General features: G+C 44.7%; 1 protein-coding gene across 2 annotated transcripts in view; it reads left to right on the forward strand.

Annotated features, from left to right (window-relative positions):
• Positions 1–13,270, forward strand: part of COLQ (collagen-like tail subunit (single strand of homotrimer) of asymmetric acetylcholinesterase) — a 113,488-nt gene extending 100,218 nt beyond the window's left edge. For both annotated transcript variants that reach the window (XM_006840013.1, XM_006840014.1), the window contains 6 exons: positions 1,656–1,761; positions 9,566–9,705; positions 10,667–10,786; positions 11,250–11,370; positions 13,000–13,102; positions 13,201–13,270. In XM_006840013.1, the coding sequence (XP_006840076.1) occupies positions 1,656–1,761; positions 9,566–9,705; positions 10,667–10,786; positions 11,250–11,370; positions 13,000–13,102; positions 13,201–13,270 (660 nt within the window). The remainder of the gene's footprint in view (positions 1–1,655; positions 1,762–9,565; positions 9,706–10,666; positions 10,787–11,249; positions 11,371–12,999; positions 13,103–13,200) is intronic.
• The last annotated feature ends 11,366 nt before the right edge of the window (positions 13,271–24,636 follow it).

Below are 24,636 nucleotides of genomic sequence, written 5' to 3' on the forward strand. Positions count from 1 at the left end.
TGTCTCTCTCTACTTTCATCTGTCCTCTGCCATCGTTTCTCTTGTGGTATATTGCCTGCTCTGTCACCTGTGTTAACATGTGCTTACCTTCTAGCCCATGAATAATCCCCTCCCCTCCCCTCCATAACCAGCATAGAATATTTCTTTTATCAAGAAAACCTTTTTCTTAACTTTATACATTAGTCTCTCATACAATATTTGTCCTTTTGTGACTGGCTGATTTCACTTAGCTTAATGTCCTCCAGGTACATCCCTGTTGTGAGATGTATTGCAGATTCCTCATTATTCTTCAGTGTTGCCTAGTATTCCATTGTGTGTATTACCAGTTTGCTCAACCATTCTTCTGTTGATGGGTATTAAGAATGTCTCCACTTTTTTTTTTAAAATATTTTATTGTGAATTATGTGATAGTTTACATGGGAGAACATTCATTTTACATTCATCCTATAGTATGTCTCCACCTTTTTGATGTGTCTCTTGTAATCAGCATATTGAAGGATTCAAGAAACCAGGGCTTTGTAAAAAGTGTGAAAAAGATGGAATCAGGCCTGTTACTGGGAAAATCTGCTTGCCCCACAGAATTCTTCATTATGTGCAAAACACTTCTTCACCTTGGGGGACCTTTATTAGCTTCACTGAAATTCTATGTGGAACGGATATTGCCAGCCCCATTTATAGACCAGAAAACTGAGGCACAAAGGTGTGGCAGCAGCTACTCAGGGTCATGTGTCCAAAGTGAAAATTCAGATCCCTTGATTTACAGTTCAACAAAGCTGTCTCCCCTTTGTGTTTTCAGCCTTTTCTCTTTCCCTAATTTGATCTGGGAAAGGGAGGTGAGCAGGACAAATTCCAGTCCTCATGGAGCTATGTCTCAAGGAGAGACATGGATCATAAAATTATATATATATATGTATTGATATATATATATGTATTGAAAAAATTATAAGTGTTGTGAGGAAACAAAATCTATGGTAAGGAGAACTAGCTCAGTCTAGAGAGGTCCAAGAAAACTTTGTGGTAGCAGTGACATTTGCGTTGAGAGCAGAAGGATGGGTGAGGGTTAACTAGGCAGAGAGGCAAGAGTCTTGAGAAAGAAGTAAGAGGCATGGTGCTCTTGAAGACCAAAAAAAATGATGTGGCTGGAGCCCAGACTGGAGGGCAAGAGAGGTTGGAAGAGATTGAAAAGTTCTGCTGTGAAAACTTTGTTGGCTGAAACCAGGAGTTGGGTCTTTGTCCCGGGAGAGGCCAGTGAGTGGGATCCACCTTTGTCGTGAAATAGAAATGGTCCTGACAAGTAGGCAGAAGGCCTGAATTCCAAGTTCTACTCTGCCACCTCCATGCTTGGAGACCTGAGTAAATCTTTGCTTCTTTCTGACTCTGTTTCTTCATCTGCCCGAGGGAATGAGAGGGTGGGGTATATTGACTCCTTTAGCTGGTGTGTGTCATATGTCAGGGTCTACATCAACCCTTGCTAACTCCGATGTCATTTCCCCTGAGTTTTTTCAGAAGTTTGGTGTTCAAGATCTTCAGATTGCATCTTGCCCAGGTTCTTTCACCAAAGTACTAAGTGGTCCATGCTTTAGAGACAAAGAGATGAAAGTTTGCCATATCATGTAACTGACAATTGTAACGAGCTCTTTCTTACTCTTCATCAGGGTCAGAAGGGAGATAATGGAGTTATGGGCCCTCCAGGAAAGCCTGGGCCTTCTGGTCCACCTGGCCCTCCAGGCCCTCCAGGCCCTCTGGGTCCTCCAGTTACAGGTAAGACTTACACTGCTTCATTTGACTTACAGCATCAGCCTCTGATGTGGTACTGTAGGATAAGCACTAGACTGCTAACCCCAAGGCTGGCAGTTCAAACCCACCAGCCATTCCTTGGAAACTCCTTCATTTCTATGAGTTGGAACAAACTCTACAGCACTTACAACAACAACAACACCCTCCTGGCCAGAGAGGGCACAGAGCTCTGCCTTGTGTATGAGTTAGGAATCACCAGAGGCACTTTCATTCCTTAACATTTTCTCCACAATTTGGCTCATTCTTTAACACAAGAGAGACAAACACCATTCTGGTTTTGTCTCAGCATTTTGGAGAACAAATTGTTGTTGTTGCTAGGTGTCACTGAGTCACTGTTGACCCATAGCGCCCTCTGTACAACAGAACAAAACATTGTTTGGTTCTGCGCCATCCTCACAATTATTGCCATGTTTGAGCCCATTGTTGCTGCCACTGCGTCAATCCATCTTATTGGGAGTCTCCCTTTTTTTCACTGACTCTCCACTTTACCAAGCATGATGTCCTTCTCCAGGGACTGGTCCCTCCTGACCATATGTCCAAAGTATGAGAGACAAAGTCTGGTCATTTTGGCTTTTAAGGAGCATTCTGGTTGTACTTCTTCCAGCACAGATTTGTTTGTTCTTCTGGTAGTCATGGTACCTTTAATATTCTTCTCCAACACCATCACTCACATGCATCAATTTTTCTATGGTCTCTCTTATTCAGAACAAATAGAAGAGGGGAAAAGAAAATTTTTAAATTACATCGATGATGTCATTTATAGTTTAAGTGAAAAATAACAGGCACATGTATCATTAGCTGACGCCTTTTTCTAGAAAACACAACAAAAACTAAACCAAAAAACATTGTTTCATGGCTTCAGAAATTCTCTTAAATATAGAACTAAAGATAGCATTGCATATTTTTCTATTTAACTATCTAGTCAGTCATAAAGTGTTAACGAAAGACTTTTTTCCTTTGCACTGCTTATAGGAAGACATCACAAAAAAGAAACTAAAGAGAGAAAAGAAAGGAAAAAGTCAAGTCCACCACTTGAAGAGGGAATGGTTACACCTGACTTATTACTTCAATCTATTTCTGAAAATTGGCCATTGGAATTCTGATGGATTTCAGTTGTACTCTGACACACATGGGGATGCAATGGCAACTAGGCAGGTCTTAAGCCCTTTACTTTGTTTGTTTCCTTGTCAGCTCAAAGGAAGGCCTTCATACATAGATGCACAGTGTTTCTAGGTTATAAAAAGACTGCTTACTCACTGTGCAAGGTTTTGTTTTCAGTTATGCAAAAGGAATCAATGCAATTTTTATTCCAACTTTTTTCTTAAGAAAATGAAGATGTCTGAAAAATTCTACAGCACACTTTTTTTCTCTCTCCGTTTACAGGAATATATTTGCAATAATACTTGGGAGAGGCACAAAAAGTCGTTGTTTTAGATCCTTTAAACCAAATTAAAGCTGGCTTAAGACTCCAACCTGCCAGATGCCAGGAAAATGCAATCTTAGGCATTGTTGTTCTCTTCACTCCTCTAACTTCTACAAAAAGGTTGGGCAAAGAGTCTAAAGAATTATGAAAGAAAATATCCACAGAGGTCCCTTAACCTTTGATCTATCCTATTTTCCTTTGAAATGCTTGTTGTCCAAATCCATGTGGTTCTGGATATCTGGAGAGTACAGTCCTCATGCCATATTTGGATTCTGGAACATTTATTTCCAAGGCTAAGAATCCCAGTTGTCATGATTGGCATTTCCAGAAACACCCCACAACCATTCCTTCTGAGACTTTGTTCCTTCCCCCAGATAACAGAGGGTCCCTGTTGCTTAAAGAGCTCTTTTCTGCATCTGGGGAAATTTCTCCTTTTTCCATCCTACGATGCTCATCTTCCTCATCTTCCTCAAACACCACCACGTCTTTGCCCTTTAGAGAACAGAAGGTAGGAAAGCAAGGTTGTCTTCCAGCTGTAGTTGTTTTCAGTAAGGACGAAAAAGCATGAAGTCTGACTACCTCTTTGAAATTGAGGGAGAAGGAAACATTGAAAGAACAACATCAAGTAGTATATGAATGGTGGTGGCTGTGTGCCATGGAGTCAGTTCTGACCCATAGCAACCTTGTACAGGGTTTCCGAGGCTGTAAATCTTTACGGGGGCAGAAAGCCTCATCTTTCTCCCCCAGAGCAGAATAGGACTTCAAAAAGTTTGTGGAAAAGTGGAATGAAAAGATAATAGAAATTTCCATGAACTTTTTGAAGCCCCATAGTATAAGTTATCTTGCCACACCTATTTGCATTTTGGTACGGGAACTAGAGTTGCAATGCAGCCCAGGCCACGTGTCCATACCCCATGCATAATCTGAGGAATTTGGCTAGATGATCCAGGTGGGGTCCTTCCAGCTGGTTCCCTGGAGCTCCATGATCAAGAGCTACCAAATCCAGTGCCTCAGATCTTGGCCTGAAGCCTAGGTTTTGCCTTTGGACTGGGACTTTTTTGGCCCATTGAGAGCTTCCGAGTTCACAAAAGCTGAGTAATCCGGGAGCCTAGGGTGGGGATTTTAACAAACTGAGACTTCGATGGTCTTCATCCATTTATTCATAAAGGCCACCCTAATGTCCTCATCTGACCTGAATTCAGGTTCCCTCCTGGAACCTGGGGCTGGGTGAGAAAGCAGGACCTGATGAAGGTCAGCCGCTCGCTCACATGCCCACTGTTTTGTTTTGCTTGTCTCCACAATATTGAATCTCATCTGTTTAGTGAGCCTAGCATTTGTGTTTGGCCTTCTAAGTACTTCTCACCCAGCCCAGTGTACCTACCCCTCCTTCCTCCAACCCCATGACCTTCCTACCCACGTGCTCCTCACCCCCTCCTCCCTCCTTCTACTCTTTCTTTTTCTGCCCCTTGCCACATCTCAGCCAAACCTTCTACAACCCTGCATCTTCCTTGGGCCCACATGGCTGTATTATTATAAATTTGGTCTAAAATGGCATTCTTTATCAATAAGGCCTTCCTTGGACTTCTAATGAAACAGGTCTCCCTCCATGAACCAGTCACACCTCTTTTATGGCCTCTCCACAAGCAAATATGCCTGCAGGCGTGTTTCATCTCCTGCTAGATGTCAAGCTCCTTGAGGGCAGAGGCAATGGCTGAGTCAGCTCCACAACCCCTTGGTACCCAGCAGGCACTCACAGACAAGGGCTGCCTTTGCTCATGGTTTCTGGTATCACAAGCAGGGTAGTATCACAACCAGAAAGTAGCCATTTCTTTGGACTGATGTGCCCTCCCTGTAACTTCTTTGGGTCTTTTCCTTTATGAGGATTCATCCTAAGTGAGGGGGCTGAGAATTAAGGAAACTAGGCAAAAAAGAGGCAAAATGTTGGGAAGGTTTTAAAGCAGAGTTGGGTATTGGCGTAGAGGGAAAGGGACAGAGACCTTCTCTGCTTCCCGTCAAGACAGTCATCCAGAGTTGAAATAGGTCCTAAATGAGATTCTTGCGACTATCTTTGAGAATCTGATCAAAGTCCCAAACCCACTCCCAGGGGAAAAACATATATATATCTACACTCAAGATCCTGTCGCAGAACGGTGCAAACAGTTAACATGCTCAGCTGCTAACTGAAAGGTTGAAAGTTTGAATCCACCAAAAGGATCCTCAAAAGTACCTCCTGTATATCTGTGCCTGAAAAATCAACCATTGAAACCCCTATGGGGCACATATGGGGTCATCAGGAGTTGGTGTTGATTTAACATCTACTTCTGTGGTTTATACCCAAGACCCTGCACCCTATTTCACAGAGTCCCAGAACCCCCACCTCAAGTCCATCTTGATGTCATCTCTGGTCTGTAGACCACAGGTTGAACTCCTTGGTCTAATCCAACCCTTCCTTAATGGATAAGAACCTCGAGTCTCAGAGACATCACAGAGCTGACTGGCAGTCACACCTGGTTCAGAACCATTCTGTGATACCTGGTCCTGAGCCCATCCCCTTGGCCACACAGGCCCTGAAGGAACTGAGCATAAGTGGGGCTGACTGGAAAGGGATACCCAGGTTTGTCTGCCTCTTCCCAGACTTCCTTCTCCCTACTGTACCCACTTACAGCCAAGATTGTGTGGAGGCTCCCCAAACAGAGATGGAAAAGAGGTCCCTGGCTGCTGGGTGGTGATGGGACCATACCTGTGGGATAAGCTAAGCAAGGTCTGAGTGGAAAGGTTTAGGTAGTGGTACTCTTCTTGCAGCTTGGCAGGAAGCAGACAGGGGTAATGGATGCCCTCCAACAGCTGTGAGGAAGAGGCAGAGATGCTATAGTGGTGGCGGGAAGCAGGTTGCCCTGTGAGAGGACACCCTAGTCCTGGTGCTGGGGAAGGAGGGAGCTATTTAATAGCCTGTGTTATAGGGAAAGAAGAGTTCAGGTGGGGATAAAGGCAAAATGCCTTTAGGATTTAATATGCAATAATCAAATAAAAAATTTATCTGAGTTCTTCCTGCACCCAGACTGGGTATAAGTGAATCAGAGTGATACCTGGGAATTACCAGCTTCCTCAGAGCAGTGTTCTTGGATGTTTGCCATCTGAATGGCATAGCGTTAAATCAAACATGAATTCTCAGCTTCACTGCTAATTATCTGATAGTATCTGACAAGCTCCTGAGTATAGCTGAGGCCATGGCTCTGGTGGAGGAATTGGTTCCACAGAACCTTCTGGAAAGCTTCTCGAATGCTCCTTTCACTTCCTTGGCTACTTGGATTTCCCCAGTTGCGAATTACCTGTAATACTCCTAGGAGTCTCTGTCTCCCCAGACCCTTCTGAAAATACCAGAAACACACACTCAAACTCTTTCCACAGAATCATATTCACGTTTTTTGTTAAAACAACTATAATTTTGTTTGAAACATTGGCAAACTTCCCTTCTGCTTACGCCAGCAGCATTTCTGATTTTGGATGCATCTGTCAACAGCTTGGGAAGCCTCGGGTGGTAGGTGTGTGGGGCCTCTCCATGAGGGTGTCCTCCTGGTGCAGCTGCTTCCCTGGGTCCCCACCAGGACTCTCCCCTGGTATTTCCTGCCCTCCTGGGATTTCCATACCCAGTTCCCAGTTGCTGGATGTCCCAGATACCATATGATCTACTTTGCTTCTTCTGAAACCAATGATAGGCTGATCTTTCAAGGTCCCCTTAGATCCCCAGGAGAAGGGGTACTTATTTTTAGTGGTGTCACCTAGTGTAGTAACTCATGGTGTTTTCCCTCCATCCCCATGGACCTCCTCCCATATCAGACCATATAGAATCCTTAGTAATATCTATTATCAATTTGAATCATAGAATAATTGTCATTAAATACAGTTGTAAATTACTTAAATGCATTATTTCTTAGGTTATATGAATACTAACAACAAAACTATTTTGTAAAATCTTTCTACCTTGAATCACAACGTTGTTATTTACAACATTATTAGCAACTGCATTGTGGTGGTTATGTGCCGTGGAGTTCGTTTCAACTCATAGCGACCCTGTACAGGGTTTCCTAGGCTGCAAATCTTTATGGAGCAGAAAGCCTCATCTTTCTCCTGTGGAACAGCTGGTAGTTTCGAACTGCTGACCTTGAGATTAGCAGCCCAATTCGTAACCACTACGTTACCAGAGCTCTTAAAAAAAAAAATACATACACATATATAGATTCACAAATACTAATTGCCACAATATTGTAGTAGCTAAAAAAAATACCAGAAAATCTGACAAAATCAGCAACTGTAAAAACACTGGCAGCAACAAACAACAGCAGCACATGCTTGTAGCACGGAAAGATGAAACCACATGATTTCAATCATCAGTGTAAGTGGGGATGTTGGCAGCCCTGACAGGAGCACATTAGAATGTTCAGAAGGTAAAATTAGCATTTTAGCCTAGTAGGTCTATTAATACGCATACACTGGGCTTTTGAAAAACGTTTTTATTGTTATAAACTCACTTCAGGGATATTTTTATTAAAATGATACATTTCTCCTGAAACACTGAACAAAATGTTATAGACAGTCATCTGTGTGTCACCCCTGTGACGTCGCCCAGTGCTGTTTGCACCCCCTGTACCACCCTAGGCATGCCACTGCTTGCTTGTTTCCTTTTGTCATATCCATTTTTCCTTTTCTTTCTGTTTAATAGTTCTTGCTCTAGTACTTTTCTTTTGATCAGAGGGTGACTTCTAGACTTTCCTAGAGTTTATCTCTGCAACGAATCTACATTCATTCATTCAGTCATCAAACACATGAGTATTGTACCCTTACTACGTGTCAAGCAGTGATAAACACAACCAGGTGTATACCTGCCCTCCTGGAACTTACATTTTCCCAGAGGAGATAGACTTTGAGAGTCATAAACAGATACATGCTGTGAAGAAAAGGCTTAAGGAATTACGAAATGATTCCCAGCATGTGCATGGTAGTGTAAGAACCCAAAAAGCCTTCCCTGAGGAAGTGATGTTTGAATACATATCAGAAGGGCGTTAGGAGGTATGGGGGGTGGAAGCTGGAGGGTGAATGGGAGGACACTCTGAGGGTAAGTGGCCTATGGAAAAATTGTTTCCCCAGACCAGTGGTTCTCAAACTTGATGCACATTGGAATCATCTTGAAAGCTTTAAAACGTATGGATGCCTAGGGCCAAGTCCCCCAAATCCTAGTGGAATGGGTTTGGGGTATAGCCTGGGCATCTGGACTTTAAAAGTCAAGGTGAGAACTTGACTCTAGAAGGTCTTCTACATGGTAGAAGTTTCCTGTTCATATCCTTCTTGGACATATCCTGACTCTTCTCAGTATCAAAAATAAAAACACATAAAACCCAAACTCACTGTCATCAAATCGATTCTAACTCCTAACAACCCTGTATAGGGTTTCTGCTCTTTATAGGAGCAGAAAGCCTCATCTTTCTCCCAAAGAACAGCTCGTGGTTTGAACTGCCAACCATGAGGTTAGCAGTCCAGTGCTTATCCTACAGCGCCACACCAGGGTTTTTCTCGTTACCAGGAGAGAGTAATGGGGCTGAATATGTTCCGTTTTCTTCCAGAAGAAACCAAAGAAACCCACACACAAAAATTCCTCTGTAAAATCCTGTATGTAAGAAAACAAAATGAATAAAAAGCAGTAAAGTTATCAGTCAGCAATATATTTGTCTGCAAGAAGCCCCTTTCAATAATGGTGTAAATAAATAGAGGATTGGTTTTCTCATAAAATAAGAAAGTCCAGAGGTGACAGCATTTGTCTTTGGTTCAGCCTTTAAGTGTTACTGTCAGGACCCCAGGACCCATGAGTCCCTGCATAGTCACTTCTCTTAATATACTTGTGACTTCCTGGTTGCAATATGACTGCTGCAGCAACAGCCTTCTTGTCTATCTTCAAAACTCAAAGAACTAGGATGTTTCCCCTAAGCTATATCTCTCCCCTTCTCAGGAATAACTTTCCCAGATGGCTATCCTTCCCAAACCACAGACCTCAAATCTGCCAGAAGAACTGTGAGCACATGGTCACCTCTAGCTGCAGGGGAGTCTAGAAAGTGAAATCTCCTTCCATCTAGTCTCTAAAATAGAGGTAAGGGAAAGTGAGGCCTGGGAATAAATACGTAACCCACCAAGGATAATTTAGGGACCTGCAAAGAATTTGCTCCCTATCTTGGATCGAAAGCATCTCTTTGAACCTCTCTCCTGAAATGCTGTGAACTTCAACTTTCTCTTGGTTGGGCTGTTTGTTTTTTTTCTTCTTTGACTCTAGTAACACAGCCGTCTCTTGTATCCTAGGACAACTTGTAATGGGACCCAAAGGGGAAAGAGGATTTCCGGGGCCTCCAGGAAGATGTCTGTGTGGACCTCCCATGAATGTGAATAACCCTTCCTATGGGGAATCTGTGTATGGGTCCAGTTCCCCACAAGTTCCTGTGGTAAGGCTCTTCTGGGTGAAATCCGGGGTGGTTGTGATCAATAAGGACCTGTCACCTGATCCTTTCATAGCTTTGTCAACGCTTTGTAGTAAAATGAGTTTTCCCTTGTTAGACTGGGTACATACTCATGATAGGAAATAACAAAATCAACAGAACAAAACCAAATTGTCCATTGCTTATGGGTCCATTCTGGGGGACATTTTGTTTGTCCTTTTCAAGAAAAATTTTTACATGATTGAGATGATATCGTATGGAAATTTTATATCCCAGTTGTCTCTCTTCATAGTCATATTTCTATATTCTTTATAAATATCATCTGAAACTTATTAAAGAAAATGTCTAGTAAATAAAAAAACAGAGCAAATAGTATAGTGATATTTTGTGTGCTCTTCACCTAATGAATCTTGTTTCCTTGTTTACTCTTTATGTCTACTCATTAATGCCCACACTATGTTGGGTTATTTTGAAATAAATTCTGGACATCATTTGATCATAAACAGCATCTGAATGGATGTCTAGTCACTCATCTGTGGTGCAGCTGTGCTGTGACTTATTTAACCATAGGTATAGGGTACACTCAAGTTTTTCATCTCTATAAATAACATTGTAATGAACACCTTTGAGAGTAAGAATTTTGTTAGAATCATTTCCAAATGTTAAATTACTTGATTAGATGATATTACATTTTTATTTATTAAGTCTTGGGAACAATTCAAATTTTAAATCATGGCAGAATTTTTTTTTTTTTTAATTGAACTCAGATAGTAGGAACTGGTTTGAAAAGGTGTGGAAATCAAAACATTTGTCCTCATGGAAGGAAGAACCCTAGGGCTTAATGTGCAAATTCCCATTCTCTTCATTGTTAACCAGTTCAAAGATGAGATTCTGTTTCCTCCTCCAGCATTTTCCCTACCCTTTCTAGAATCCTTTCTGGAATCCTTACCAGTATGTTCTTTGACAGATTTTTGTGGTCAACAACCAAAAGGAGCTGGAGAGGCTGAACACTCAAAATGCCATTGCCTTCCGCAGAGACCAGAGATCTCTGTACTTCAAGGATAGCCTTGGCTGGCTCCCCATCCAGGTACCCCAAGGAGGACACCTCAGGACCTTCCTCACTCTGCCCCACTCAGGAAGGGACACATCCATTTAAGGACAAACAGCTGGGCCTGGGGGCAGAGTTTTCTGCTGCCTGTTTCCATGGAAGAGAATAGCATCTTTCTGCATACTATTTTCCTGAGAAACTCTTCCAGTAGAGCCTCTTTTCTGAGCCTCTGGAGGAGGAAGGCCCGTAACTAAGGATACAAACAGTCTCTATGCCCTCAAACTGCTAGGCCGCCAATCCTGATCTGCCATCTACAGAGCTCTGGAAAACAGGAAAGAAGTACCTTTCCCATCCCAGAGTAGGAAGTTCTGAAGAGACCCCAGAAAGGCAAGGGATGCCCCAGTGTTTTTCTGTGGACCCAGAGCTAGGGCCAATGGTTTGTCCTGCTTAGTGGCTGCCTCAATGTGTCATCCCCCAGTAATTGTTGTGTTTCTTTGAGCAGTTGACCCCTTTCTACCCTGTGGATTACACGGTAGACCACCGTGGCACCTGTGGGGACGGGGTCTTGCAGCCCGGGGAGGAATGTGACGACGGTAACGAGGACATGGGTGATGACTGCCTCAGTGAGTGGGGTCAGCCTTGGGGAACTGAGACCTGGACAGCCATGAGGGTGGGGTCAGGGGAGTCCTGGACACCAGCTGTGGTGGCTTGGTACTGTACTAGAGCCAAAGGCAGTGAACCTAGGTGTCTGTGGGTATCTACCCCACAACTCAGGCCACATGATCACGCCTTCCACCACTCTTGAAGCTTATCAGTGGGGGTGATTATCAAGATCTTGCCTTATGCCAAAGAGCCAAGCCACCAGCCTTTCTCTTGTCCCCCAATCCTAATTCTTCTTTATTTGGCAAAACTCACATCCCAGGTTTAAAATATTGTGGCTTTATTGTATAAAGGGGTAGAAGGGGTGCTGTGTCCAAAAGGAAAGAGAATTTGAATCAGAACTCTGTGTTTACTAGTTGTAGCTCTAGAAGCAAAGCCCTTCTGATGGCAGCAGCTGGACCGGCCAGCACTTATGGAATGTGACAGGACACAGGCTGAGGCATAGTGGTGGAGGGCTTGCATCTTTAGTTTGAATTAGGTGACAAAGGTGAGGTATAAAGCGAAGCCTATAGAGTCAGATAGAGTTTGAATGCAGGCTCAGATAGCCAACTCACCCGTGAACTCAGAAGAGGCACTACTTCATGAGTGGGATGACAGCGGGCACCTGACAGCTGTAAACCTCACTTGCCTCAACTGTAAAATGGGTACGACAGAACTAACCACTCCCTATCTTTAGAGACGCCATAATAATATACATGGGATTGTCTGGAGTGTGATAAGAGTTTGGCATCCATTTGTTGAATTAATTTCCAAGCCATTACTATAGGAGTCCTCGTGTGGCACTGTAGGATAAGGACTGGACTGCAAGGTCTGTTTGAACCTCAAGGACAGTGATTAAAATTCACCAGCCACTCCTCAGAAACCTTGCACAGGGTGGCTGAGTTGCAACTGACATGGCAGCACTTAACAACAACCACAGTAGGAGGCAGGCTTGGGCTCAGGGCTGGGGATGTGTCGATGAACAGACATGTCCTTCCCTCAAGGGCAGGATGAATATGCAGCATGTTAGAGATGTGCACCAGTGATGGGACACAGGGAGGAGTTGCTGATTCGCTTCCTGTGTAGCTGCATCTTCCCTGGATATGTTTGGAAGTCTCGGGATGATCATCCCTAGTATGCTGGCATGGCCTGGAATCCTGCCATTGGTCATAGTAGAACTACCATTGCCTCTGTGCCCTTGTAACCATGAAGGTGCAGCAGGGAGGGAGAGAGAGGGTGTTTCACCCCACCAGAACCTCTCCTAGTGTGAAACCAGAGGCCCCACTGGCTCCCTAGAAAAACATGCTGGACCCACCTGTATCACTTGCCTGCCAGGACTCACCAGGTGACATCACTTGTGCTTGGCACCCAGCACTGCCCTGGGTCCTGGGAGTGGAGTCCAGGCTTGTATGTAGAGAAGGACATCAGGACTCAGAGAAGCCAAGTGGCCTATTCCTGGTCCCCCAGCTGTACGTGGCAGAGTGGACCAGAGCTTGGCCTCCTTCTCTCACTCCACTGCTTATGCAGACTCTGCGGTCCTAGGGGTAGCTCCTGGATGTATCTGAGCTTCATGGAAGGGAGTCTTTTCAGCTGTCCTTCCTGTGTCTTCTCAGGCTGTCACCGAGCCTACTGTGGGGACGGTCACCGGCACAAAGGCGTTGAGGACTGTGATGGCTCCGACTTTGGCTACCTGACCTGCGAGACCTATCTCCCTGGGTAGGGATCACCTTACCCTGCTATGTCCTCAGGGCTGGCCAGGTGCTCTCCTGCTTCCTGCCCTGTGATGCTCTGACTATATTCTTGCCTCTCCTCAGGTCATATGGAGACCTGCGGTGTACCCCATACTGCTACATTGACTCCACGCCCTGCCGCTATTTCACATGAGGGCCCTGAGGAGAAGGTGGGCTACATCCCACAAACGACAGCAACTTCTCCATCTCCAACTTCTCAACCTTGCATGGTCCTGGTCCAGTTTCCACCAATCTTCGTGCAACAGAAACAAGGACACCTCTTGCTGCTAAGACTCGCTTTTCATTCAGTCTGACTGGAAGAACCCAGGACCACTGCATCCTGTCTTAATCCAAAGTACTGGAAAACCTTCTCCATGCCCAACCTGGCAATCAGTGTTCCCCCACTGCTACCATTGGGTCAGAGAACCGGCTACAAAGCCCTCCCGTTCCCAGAATGCCACTAACTCTGATCGGCCACGGCCGTGGCTTAGCACTGTTAAGACACATACGTCCCCATGGGGCTGTTTTAGTTTGTTCTCATCATATTGGGGGTCTGGTATGAGGCCTTGCTGCCCTCTGGAAACGCTGGCATTCTCCCCAAGGGCAGCTCTCTTTTAGTCCTCCTGAGGTCAAAGAACAACAAAGCAGGGAATGGACAGTTCCACACTCCCCGTGGCTCACAGATCTCGTTCATCTTCTTTGGTGGAAACATGGAGTTGTTTAGTTGATTTATGGACCTTCCAGTGTGTGTAAGAGAGTGTATATGGATGCCACATACCCAAAGGGGTTGACTGTATGGTGCCTGTTACAAAGTTATTACTGGACCTGCTGAAGGACACTCAACTGGCCACAGTCCACCACAGACTCATGTGGACATGGCTCCCCCAGGAAGAGACTCAACTGTGAAAAAGTACTGAGAGTCACCAAACCCATGCTTACCCTCAGGTGAAGGGTAAGGCCTGCTGGTCATGCAGACAGTAGCAGAGCTGTGGCCTTTCTCTTCTGGTTGTGTCCCCAAGGGCGGCTTGCGGCTTTACCACCCTGGGCACCATCTTGACCTCATGACTTCACTTTGACCTCTGCCTTGTGAATGCCCTTCCTGTCCATTTACTAGGGAGAAGACTCTAAGCAGAGTTGCCTTCCCTGCTGAGCCCATGCCTGGTGCGTCTAGGGTCCCCTGCTGAGTACGCAGTGTGGGCAGAGACTGTTTCTTTCCTTAGTGCCCTGTCTTTGCTTACAGCTAACTCCTCTAAGTGGCTATGATCTAGGCCCTGCTGGTGTCGCCTTGTCCTCATGTATGTGTGCTCGAGCTCTTCGCTTTCTACTAGACTGTAGTTCTGTGCATCTGTGAGCTGCGTGTCACCACCATCTTTCCTGAGTAGGGCTGAGCTTAGCTTTGGAAAGATGCCTCCGAGGTGAAGTGTGCCCCACAGCTGTTATGAGGATTGCTTTTTGTTACCAGATAGAGGGACATTCTATTTTAGGTGCCGAAGGTGGAGTGGGGTCTTGAACACATGTCTGGCTGTGCGCATCATTGTGCCGGTGGTTTGGTCTCCCCAGAGATGGGCACATTGGCCAGCCCAGTTGCCTGAGCCTCTGCTGCATGTCCTTTGAGATGTTACATCCATGATGCAAAGCCAACACCACTACCACATTAGGGCCTCCAGTGGGAAATCAAAAAATAAAGACAGGTCATTTCCCCACTGTGGCTCTCTCTTCCATGAGGGTCAAGGGCCAGTGTTCCTGCACTGCTGGATAGGGTCAGTGTACTTTCTGGAATCTCTCAAAGGTTCTAGAATGTGGAAGTAGCCCAGCTCCCCCAGAGACAAAGGAGAAAAAAACTGAGGTCCAGAGAAATGGAAGTGCTTTCCCAAGGTCACAAAATCTGGTCATGTTAATCTAGTTCCACCCCTAGACAAGTGCTAAGTTGCTGAGTGAAAGGTTAGTGGTTCAAGTGTACCCAGAAGCACCTTGGAACAAAGGCCTAGAGATTACTACTGAAAAGTCAGTCATTGAAAGTTCTATGGTACAATCTACTCTGACATACACACGGTCACTGTGAGTTGGAGTTGATTTGATAACAAGTGGTCTGGTTTTGCTTCTTGGTACTAGATAAACATGCAGTACTGTCCTTGAACTTGGGCAGGAGAGCTCTTGTTCTGGGTGCCTTAGGAGGCACCACTGTTCCCTTCTCTGGCTGTGACCTTCCCCACTGGGCAAGGAGTGTGGGGAGTCAAGATGATGTGCCCACCTAGAGCTTACACACTGCTTTCAAAGACTATTCCAGGTACCCAAACCAAACGAAACCAAACCAGACTCGCTGCTGTCAGGTTGGTTCCAACTCACAGTGACCCCACAGGACAGAGGAGAACTGCTATATAGGGTTTCCAAACCTGTAAATCTTTGTGGAAGCAGATGGCTCAAACTTTTCTGCCATGGAGTTGCTGGTGTGTTAGAACTGCCAAGCTTTCCGTTAGCAGTCCAACATTTAAACCACCATGCCACCAGAACTCCTTCCAGATCCTCCAGGACCCCCCAAACCCACCCCCAGCAGCCGTGAGCCTGCTTCCAGGGCCTGCACAGGCCTCTTCCCCATGATCATACTTCTGTGTACCGTGCACAATTCTAAATCCAGAGATAATCTGTTAGAATTGTGGGGGGGGGCTTGGAAATACAGACTAGGTTTCTACATGGGTGCACATCAGTACCCTCACTGTGTGGGATGGATGGGCCTGAGGCTGAAAAGAAGTGGGGTGAGGCTGGGGCTGGGCCCCACTTACCTGATGACCCATGCTCCTAGAACTTTGAGGAATCTAAAAATTGTGAGTGCAACTACAGACTTCCAGGTCTTATGAAAGCGTATTTGCTGAGGTGAGCAAATGGTGGGGGTGGTGTGCCGCGGCGACCCTGCGTAGGGTTTCTGAAGCTGTAAATCTTTATGAGAGCAGAAAGCCTCATCTCCTCCCACGGAACAGCTGGTAGTTTCCAATTGTTGACCTTAAGGTTAACAACTCAACTTGTAACCACTACACTACCAGAGCTCCTTGAGGTAAGCAGACGTTGTTGTTAAGTGTTCTCGAGTCGATTCCGACCCATAGCGACCTTGTATAGGGTTTCCAAGGAGCAGCTGGGGAGCTTGAACCACCAACCTTGCAATTCACACCGATTTTGCAGTCTGACGCATTAGGTCACAGCGCCACACCAGGACTCCAAGGTGAGCAGATAGACACGTGTAATTACTAGTTGGATTGTTTGATTATAATTTAAACGTTTGGACACTTGGAACTGAACCTGCATCTGGGCTCTTTCTTGTCTCTGGATCCATCAGTACTGGGGTGGGGTTGGGGAAGGGACTTCGATCCAGCCGTTTCAAGGGAAGGTCCTGCAACTCTCAGGAGATTAAATGATTTTAAAGTCACGTGTTTCAAGAATATATGTTAAAATAGTAATTCTGGTCTCTGGGTTCATCCTTCAAATGCTAGCTGTACTGCAAATAGCAGGTCTGAGCTGGGTAGGCTGACCAGGTGGATACAGATGAGGTGGTCAAAAGTTCACCTGTGCCAGGTAAATGAATTCTGAGATCATTTGCTGATCCCAGGGGAAGCTGATATGCTGCAGTATAGAGGGAGAAACATTGAGCCAGGGAGTGCAAGCACCTGGGTCCATCGCTTCTCATAACTTCAATTGCTTTCCTCACCTAAAAGTAGAGTCCCATTTCCTTAGAAACTGCAAAGTTAAGCTAAACAAGGAATGTTGTGCCTGATTACCTAGATCTGAGGCTCTATAGCTAGGTGGAGGAGCCCTGATGGTGTGAGCATGTAAGCATTGGCTGTTAACTCCAAGGTCAGTGCTTCTAGTGAGGCTGTCTGCTACCATAAAGATTTAGTCTCTGAAATCTTAAGAGAGCAGTTCTACTCTGTCCTACCAGGTCTCTAGAGTCGCATTCAACTCAATGGCAGCTGGTTTTGTTTGTTTTCCAGCTAGATTGAAATTGACGCTACTTCTCCGGGTCAAAGGGACTGTTGAATCAAGCTTGGAACGTTCTGTTCTCACTGATAGGGTTTCAAACCGCAGTTTTGACAGCCTATGATTTCAATCCCAAAGTTTCCTCAGTGATTTTTGCTCAGGTGGCAGGAGTGAGCAGGCAAGGCTGGGATGTTGTTGGTAGGAAAGCAGTAGTCTCTCAGAAAAAGGGTTAATCGGACACTTTCCAGCAGCAGTGTTGAACCTGGGAGCACTCCAGGCATACCTTGTCTTAGCGTGGTTTGTTTTATTGCACGTCCCGGATACTGAGTTTTTGTAATTGAAGGCTTGTGGCAATCCTCTGTGCACCATATTTTACAACAGTATGGCTCGCTTCGGGTCTCTACCACACTTTGGCAATTCTCACAGTATTTAAAACTTTTTCATAATGTTATCGCACTTAATGGATCACCCAGTACCAATCGATTCTGACTCATAGTGAGTGACCCTATACAGTATTTCCAAGGCTGCAAATCTTATAGAAGCACAAAGTCTCATCTTTCTCCTGTGGAGCAGCTGGTGGGGTTGAACTGCCAACCTTGTGGTTAGCAGTCCAGTGCTTGCCCTACAATGCCACCAGGACTCCTTATAGATTATAAATATGCGCTGGGAAACAAAAAAAAAAAAAATGTAACTCATTTTACTTCAATATTAGCTTTATTGCAGTGGTCTGGAACTGAACCCACACTATCTCAAAGATATGTCTGTATTGGTTGGAAACCCTATACAGGGTCGCTATGACTCGATGGCACTTAATGACATGCCTGTATTGGTTCCCAGGAACTTTGCAGGGGCTTTATCTGTGTGTGCAGTCCAATGAATGGCAGGGCCTGGCACTACTGTTCACCTTCTCAGTTCTGAGCTTGTTTGACTCTTTCACCAGTTAACAGATGCCCAAGTGCTGTTCACTGACACCCAAGGGTGTATGCAGCTTGTAGCTGGGAATGCCTGCTCAGAAGCACTCCCTTTAAAACTAGGGAGGTTTGAGGATGGATATTAATCCCAGGACTTTTTTCTATCTACCTGCAAAGCTGTTTGAGTGACAACTTTGTAGGTAAATCACGTCCTACGAAGACAAGTTCATAACTTGTAGGACCAGGTTTCTGAGTTTCTCTTGGGATGGACACATGGGACACCCATTACTGTAATAGGGGCGTGGGGAGCACGTCAGAGTCAATTGCTGAGGAACTTGCAAACCTCCCTGGGATTGAGGAGCCAGCCCCTTGCCCATGATGGCCTTCCAGGAGCTGCCCTGCCTTATCCTTCCCTATAATGGTGGTGGTGGTGGTTATGTGCTGTGGAGTCGGTTCCAACTCATAGAGACCCCAGTTAGGGTTTCTGAGGCTGTAAATCTTTACAGGAGCAGAAAGCTTCACCTTTTTCTTGCAGAGTGGCTGGTAGACTGGAATTGCTGGCCTGTGGTTAGCACCCCAACACATAACCCACTGCATTACCAGGGCTCCTCTCCATTGTTGTTGTCATCGAGTCAGTCCCTACTCATAGTAACCGTTCTTAGGGTTTCCAAGGAGCAGCTGATAGGTTTGAACCACTGATCTTGCAGTTCAAACTGACCTTGTGGTCCAGTGCTTTGTCCTACAGCCACACCAGGACTCTCGTTGAGTCAATTCTGACTTGTAGCGGCCCTGTAGAGTTTCCAAGGAGCCGCTGGTGAGTTTGAACTGCCAACCTTGCAGTTAGCTGTCCATTGCTGATCCATAGCACCACACCAAGATTCATCTTTCCCCATAGTGGAGTGAGCCAATTTAAATTTAAAAAGAAACCCAGTCCTTGTGTGTGTGTAGTCAAAACAATAACAGCAACCAAAAGGTATTTCCCTTGCTCACTGTTCCTCTTAAGGATACCTGGTAGCAAAATGGTTAAGTACTCAGCTGCTAACTGAAAGGTTGGTGGTTCGAACCCACCAGTTGCTCCAACCTTGGAAATGTGATGGAGTACAGTCCTACTCTGCTTTACAGAGCTGCTATAAACTGGAATTAACTGAATGGCAAAAGTTGTTTACTTGGCCAGCAAACTTCTCCTCCTTTTACAGAAATGAAACGGAGCCGCATAAGAACACTGAGATTCTGTTGCCAAGACACTTGTATTTCAAGAGAATTTCAATTGGGGTTATTTCAGCACTCTGGTAGCGTAGTGGTTACGAATCAGGCTGCGAACCGTAAGGTCAGCACTTTGAAACTACCAGCCGCTCTGTGGGAAAAAGATGAGGCGTTCTGCTCCTGTAAAGATTTACAACCTCGGAAACCCTGTACAGGGTCGCTTTGGGTTGGAACCGACTCGACGGCACTTAACAGTTTCTTCAAAGACAATGAGAAAAACCCCTCACTTCACCCTAGTTCTATATTTTAGTCTTTGGTGTTCCAGCCCATAAACGGTACCTTACTTCATTGTATGTCCTGGCCCATTACCCTTAGCCCTTCATCTCCCTGGGGTGAGAAGTTGAACACAGCATGGTAAGGGGCCCTCATTGAAGCTCACCAAGCAAGACCTTTTTGCCATGGGCAGTGGTTCTGAGAATCACCTGAAGGGCTTGTCAAAATGATTTCTGACTCAGTGGGTCTGGAATAAGACCTGAGAATAGGCATCCTAACAAGTTTCCAGGGGATATTGATGTTGCTGACCTGGGATGCATTTGAAGAGCTACTGCTCTGGGAAACAATGAGAACAATGACAGAAGACACCAGGAAGAAAACTGGTTGGCTTTCTTATAACTCTTCTATTAAAGAGGTGGAGTCTGTGTCTTTAATCTGGATGGGCTACTGACTACTTTAATCAATGGAATCTAGGAGCCACAATGCTGACCTGCAAGTCTAAGCTATAAAATGCAGCTTCTTGGCACACTTGTTCTAGAGGAAGCTAGACATCATTGCAAGGAGGCCGTGCAGGTGGAGGGGACCCATGATGAGCCTGCCTCCAGCCCCACGTCAGTGAAGTCAGCTTGGATCCTCAGTCTGTCAGCTGAGTAACTCAGTGAACTTGATTGGAGCTACAAGGAACAGAACTGCCCAGCCAAGCTCTGTTCAAATTCTTAACCAAACAAATCCTTAAGGTAAAGTTGTTCTTTTAATCCATTAAAGTATGCGGTAGTTTGTTACTTAGCAATAGATAACTGGGGTGCATTGGGTGGGAATGGGTAGGGGGCAATCAAATCATCGTCAAAAAAAAAGGAGGACGTGCCAAGCCAAGGCAGGAGCACTAATGGTTTAGTGGTTAAGAACTCAGCTACTGAAAGGTTAGCGGTTCAAACTCAGCAGCCACTCCACAGGAAAAAGATGAGGCAGTCCTACTTCTTTAATGATTACAGCTTTGAAAACTCTATGGGGCAGTTCTACTCTGACCTGTAAGGATGACTGTGAATGAGAATCAATCCCACAGGCTTGGTTTTGGCACCCCCTGCAGGAATCAGAAACAACTCTTACTGGACTTTTATTTATGTAGCTGGAGTCTGGAGATGCCTTACAGATTTGACCCAGTGTCATTAATGTGTTAGAGGCATGAGGTATGCGCATGTAATACACGGATCACATTAATAGTGCCAATTTCTCACACATCCATCTATCCATCTCCTTTCCAATGTAGCTTTGCAACTTTTCCTATCTATTGGTAAATACTTCCCCACCTCTTGATTCTAAATTAGGCTCTGTGACTAATTTTGGACAGTAGGAGCTCAGCAATTAGCAAACACTTCTATTGCTCTCACTCTTGTTATGGCATCTCTGCTTTGCCAAGAGAAGTCCAGACTAGTCTGCTGGAGGGCGAGACACCGGGAGTTTGACTGACGTGCCCCTGTAGTCCCAGCCAAGCCCTCCACGATCAGCTAAACCTCACTCAACTGCTGGTCATGAGGGATCCCCACCATTGAATTTTAAGATGGTGGTGACAGCTAACACAGTGGGTAAAACTCCCTAGGTAATGAATGCACCACCTCTTTCCAGCTGAGACCCCTGACTCAAGCCTAACCCACACAGCCACCTGACAGAATGCAACACGCCTGCAGAGTCAACAGCAGAAGATACACCAGGCTAGTCTTATTCCTGGCCTAGTTCTATTAACATCTAATTTTATTCAAAATAAATTTATTGAGCACTCACAAAGTGAAAAGACACTAGCAAACTTAAAACATAAAAGAACAAGGTCACTTGTTAGGAGTTTGCAGTCTAGCCAGGGGCCAATGCCAAAAGGCAGAAGTGAACATTGCTCTATCCACAGTGCAGGTGGAGCAGGGGCACCTCCAGTCCACAAGGGTTGATCAAGGGTCAGAGGGATGTGTGTGAGCATATTCCTAATGAAAGGAATTTGGTGAGCTATGATGATGGCAGTTAAGCACTTGATTACTAGCCAAAAGGATGGCAGTTCTGAACCACCCAGAGGGATCTTGTAAGACAGGCCTGGTGATTGGCCTTGAAAACCCTGCAGGGTGTCCTGATGAGCTGGAATCTATTTGATGGCAAGCGGTGCTGCAAGTTAATGCGGTGGACTGCAAAATCGATTTGAACTGCAAGGTCAGTGGTTCAAGTTCACCAGCCGCTCCTTGGAAACCTTATACACGGTTGATGAGTGTTGGAAGCCACTCAACAGCACTAACACCACCACCACCAGGATAATGGTTAAGATACAGCTGGGAGTCAGCTTAACCCTTGCAGGGTTCCCAGATCCAAAGTTCACCTGCCTTTCCAGACCAAGTAAAATGGCCTCAGGTGCCATGTGACTTGCTGAAATCATCCATCAGTTTTTCATTTTTCACCTTTTAAAATAGAATCATTCTTAATGGTTATACACACTGCACCATAAAAACAATGCAGACAGTTAATCTGGTTTATGGATAAAAGGTTCTTTGAAGATTTTTTTAATTGATTTTTAGTGACACTATGCAACTAAGAACCACTAAGACATTAAGTGTATTGCTGACCTTCATTTTTTATTTAAATATAATGATCTTTTTTAAGAGAATAACACGCCCCCCCCAAAAAAAACAACAAAAACTTTACACAGCAAATATTTTACATAAATGTAAACATGCATGTCTACTTCATAATTAAGCAAAAATAAACATTTAGGCACAAAAATTTAAAAATCATTAAAGAATAAGACAATAAAACCAGGACAGAAGTAACAGAAGCAACAAAAACACACATTACGTAACGCTTCAATTGGTCTGGTCTTCCAACCTACTAGTTAAGGCCTGAGTTTCAGGATTCCTACCTTCCTCACCAAATGGAAACATCCAATCTGGCTATACCTAATACAGGTCCATATAACAGCTATTTCTCTTTCAAAATCAATGTCATAAATACATCTCTCTCTCTCACCACACATACACACATCCTTCTGAACCAGTCTCTCAAATAGGGAAATAAGGATATTGGAATTTTCAAGTTTTTCCCACCATCAAAGCACACAGAAAATTCCCACCACACATAGAAAAAAATGCTTCATAAAATAAACGAGTTAATAAGTAGCATCATCACAGACCTCTAGTTTACTTGTATGTTTCCCCAAATCATGTCTTTGAGGTGGCTTTGGCTTGCCAAGGCTCTTTAGACAATTCAGACTACATGACCACAGAATGGCAGGTGTTATATAGAGCAAGGAAAAGGTAATTTTAATAAATCATTTAAAGACTTCAAAATTGTGAAAATCAACATGGATAGTGTTTAGCGATCTCCAAATGCCAGGAATGTTTTCTGTCTCTGTCTATCCTTTGTACTCCACTGTGAGTTTTTTCTGCCCACTCTCACTAGACTATAAGCAGCAGGATGTCTCTTCCTGTGGACACCCCGGTTCTGGAATAGAGATAAGAATGACAGTTCCAGCTTTTAGGGAGCTCAAGCAAGAGGATGTGCACAACACAGGGCACTCTACGTAGGCTGAAAGAAACAGAGGGAGAATCCATGAGCGTGGCACCTATGGAAACTCTAGAGTGGAGTTTGGAGGGGAGAGGAAGAGAAGGAAGACGGCTGAAAGAAGGTCCAGGACAGAAAGACGATGACAACCAGTTTGGACGGCACAGGGTACTCATGGAAGATAGTCTGTGAGGTCAAATTCTTCGTTTCCAATAAGAGATTTCTTACTGTGGTGGTGAAGCTGATGCTGGGGGCAGCTCTGTGCAGGGAGCCACGCACAGCCGGGAAAGATGGGTGAGAGCGGAGAGGAGCTGAACTCGATCTGCCTCGACAAGCCCAGTGCTGCACAGGCTCTTCTATACAAACAAACATGCACAGTCCTGTCTACATCAGTCAAGACTTGAGAGAGAAAAGGAAAATAAAAACAAAGAAAGGCCATAAATATTTTCAGTTCAAGTTCCTAGCACCTGCCCTAAACTTGGGCAAGAGCAGTGAAATAAATCCCACATCCAGTAACAATTCAAGTCTCCCAATCACAACCTTCACCTTCCCTGAGCTATCATCATTACTAAGGAATCATAAATCAATTATCAGTACATCATAAATAAGTTCCTACCATTAACTTCACGAACACCCCATGATGAGCTGAGAACCCACCACAGAGAGGTACCTCTGACCCCCACTTGGGCCCGTTGCTAAGTGTATGAAGCAGAGTCAACACTCTACAATGCAATTCTAACCAAAGCCCCCACCACACACCATCGATTTTCTTCCTCAGCCCAGAATGCTTCTTCCCTCAACAGCTTGGGAAGCAGGAGCCATTGAGTGGAGGGACCCAAGGAAACAAAGTAGTTTTTAATGTCTTGATGTCCACTGAACCAAAGTAGACAAGAAAAACTCCAAGACATGATCATTCAGACTAAAGAAACTGGCTACTCCAAACTAATTATGGGATGATTCATCACACCTTCACTCAATATGGAACATTTACTACCGACCAGATTCCGGCAGCAACAGATTCATTCAGAAACAGCACACTGCAAAAGATGCATCTTGTAGGTTGCTAGGGCAGTGTTATCTCATTCACCTAAGCACTCTGAAGGGAAATAAGTCAAACTGGAGGAATTGATTGATTCCCTAGTTCTTAACCCATTCTTAACAAGGAACCAAATTCCTGGAACTCCAGAAAATTTGAATACACCTAAGCAAGGTAATGGACAAATTGATGGTAGAAGAGAGGGTGATCCACAAGAAGTTATAGACGAGCTAACAAATAGCCCTGCCTTCTTTCTGGTGCAGTCAGCTTCATTATCAGACAGAAACAGTGTTATACTTCTTGAAAAGGACATGAAAATAAACCCTCCCAGAGAGAAAAATGAAACAATTTCCAAGAAAATACCAGAATTTGAATTGGGAGACTCACCATCATCAAGTATTAAAAAAGAATGCAGAAAGTAGTGCAACTGGGGGTTCCCTGCCAGCCAAAAGAAGTGATCATTTTTTATTTTAAAAAAAAAAAAAAAAGATGTATCTTGTGACTTCTAGTTGCCTATAAAAACACAAATTTGTCTGGGGGTCAGGAACAAAAGCGTGAACAGAAACACCTTATCAAAGAATGGCTCATTTCATACTGCAC

This window comes from Chrysochloris asiatica, unplaced genomic scaffold (assembly GCF_000296735.1).
Source record: "Chrysochloris asiatica unplaced genomic scaffold, ChrAsi1.0 scaffold00028, whole genome shotgun sequence".
Lineage (NCBI taxonomy): Eukaryota > Metazoa > Chordata > Mammalia > Afrosoricida > Chrysochloridae > Chrysochloris > Chrysochloris asiatica.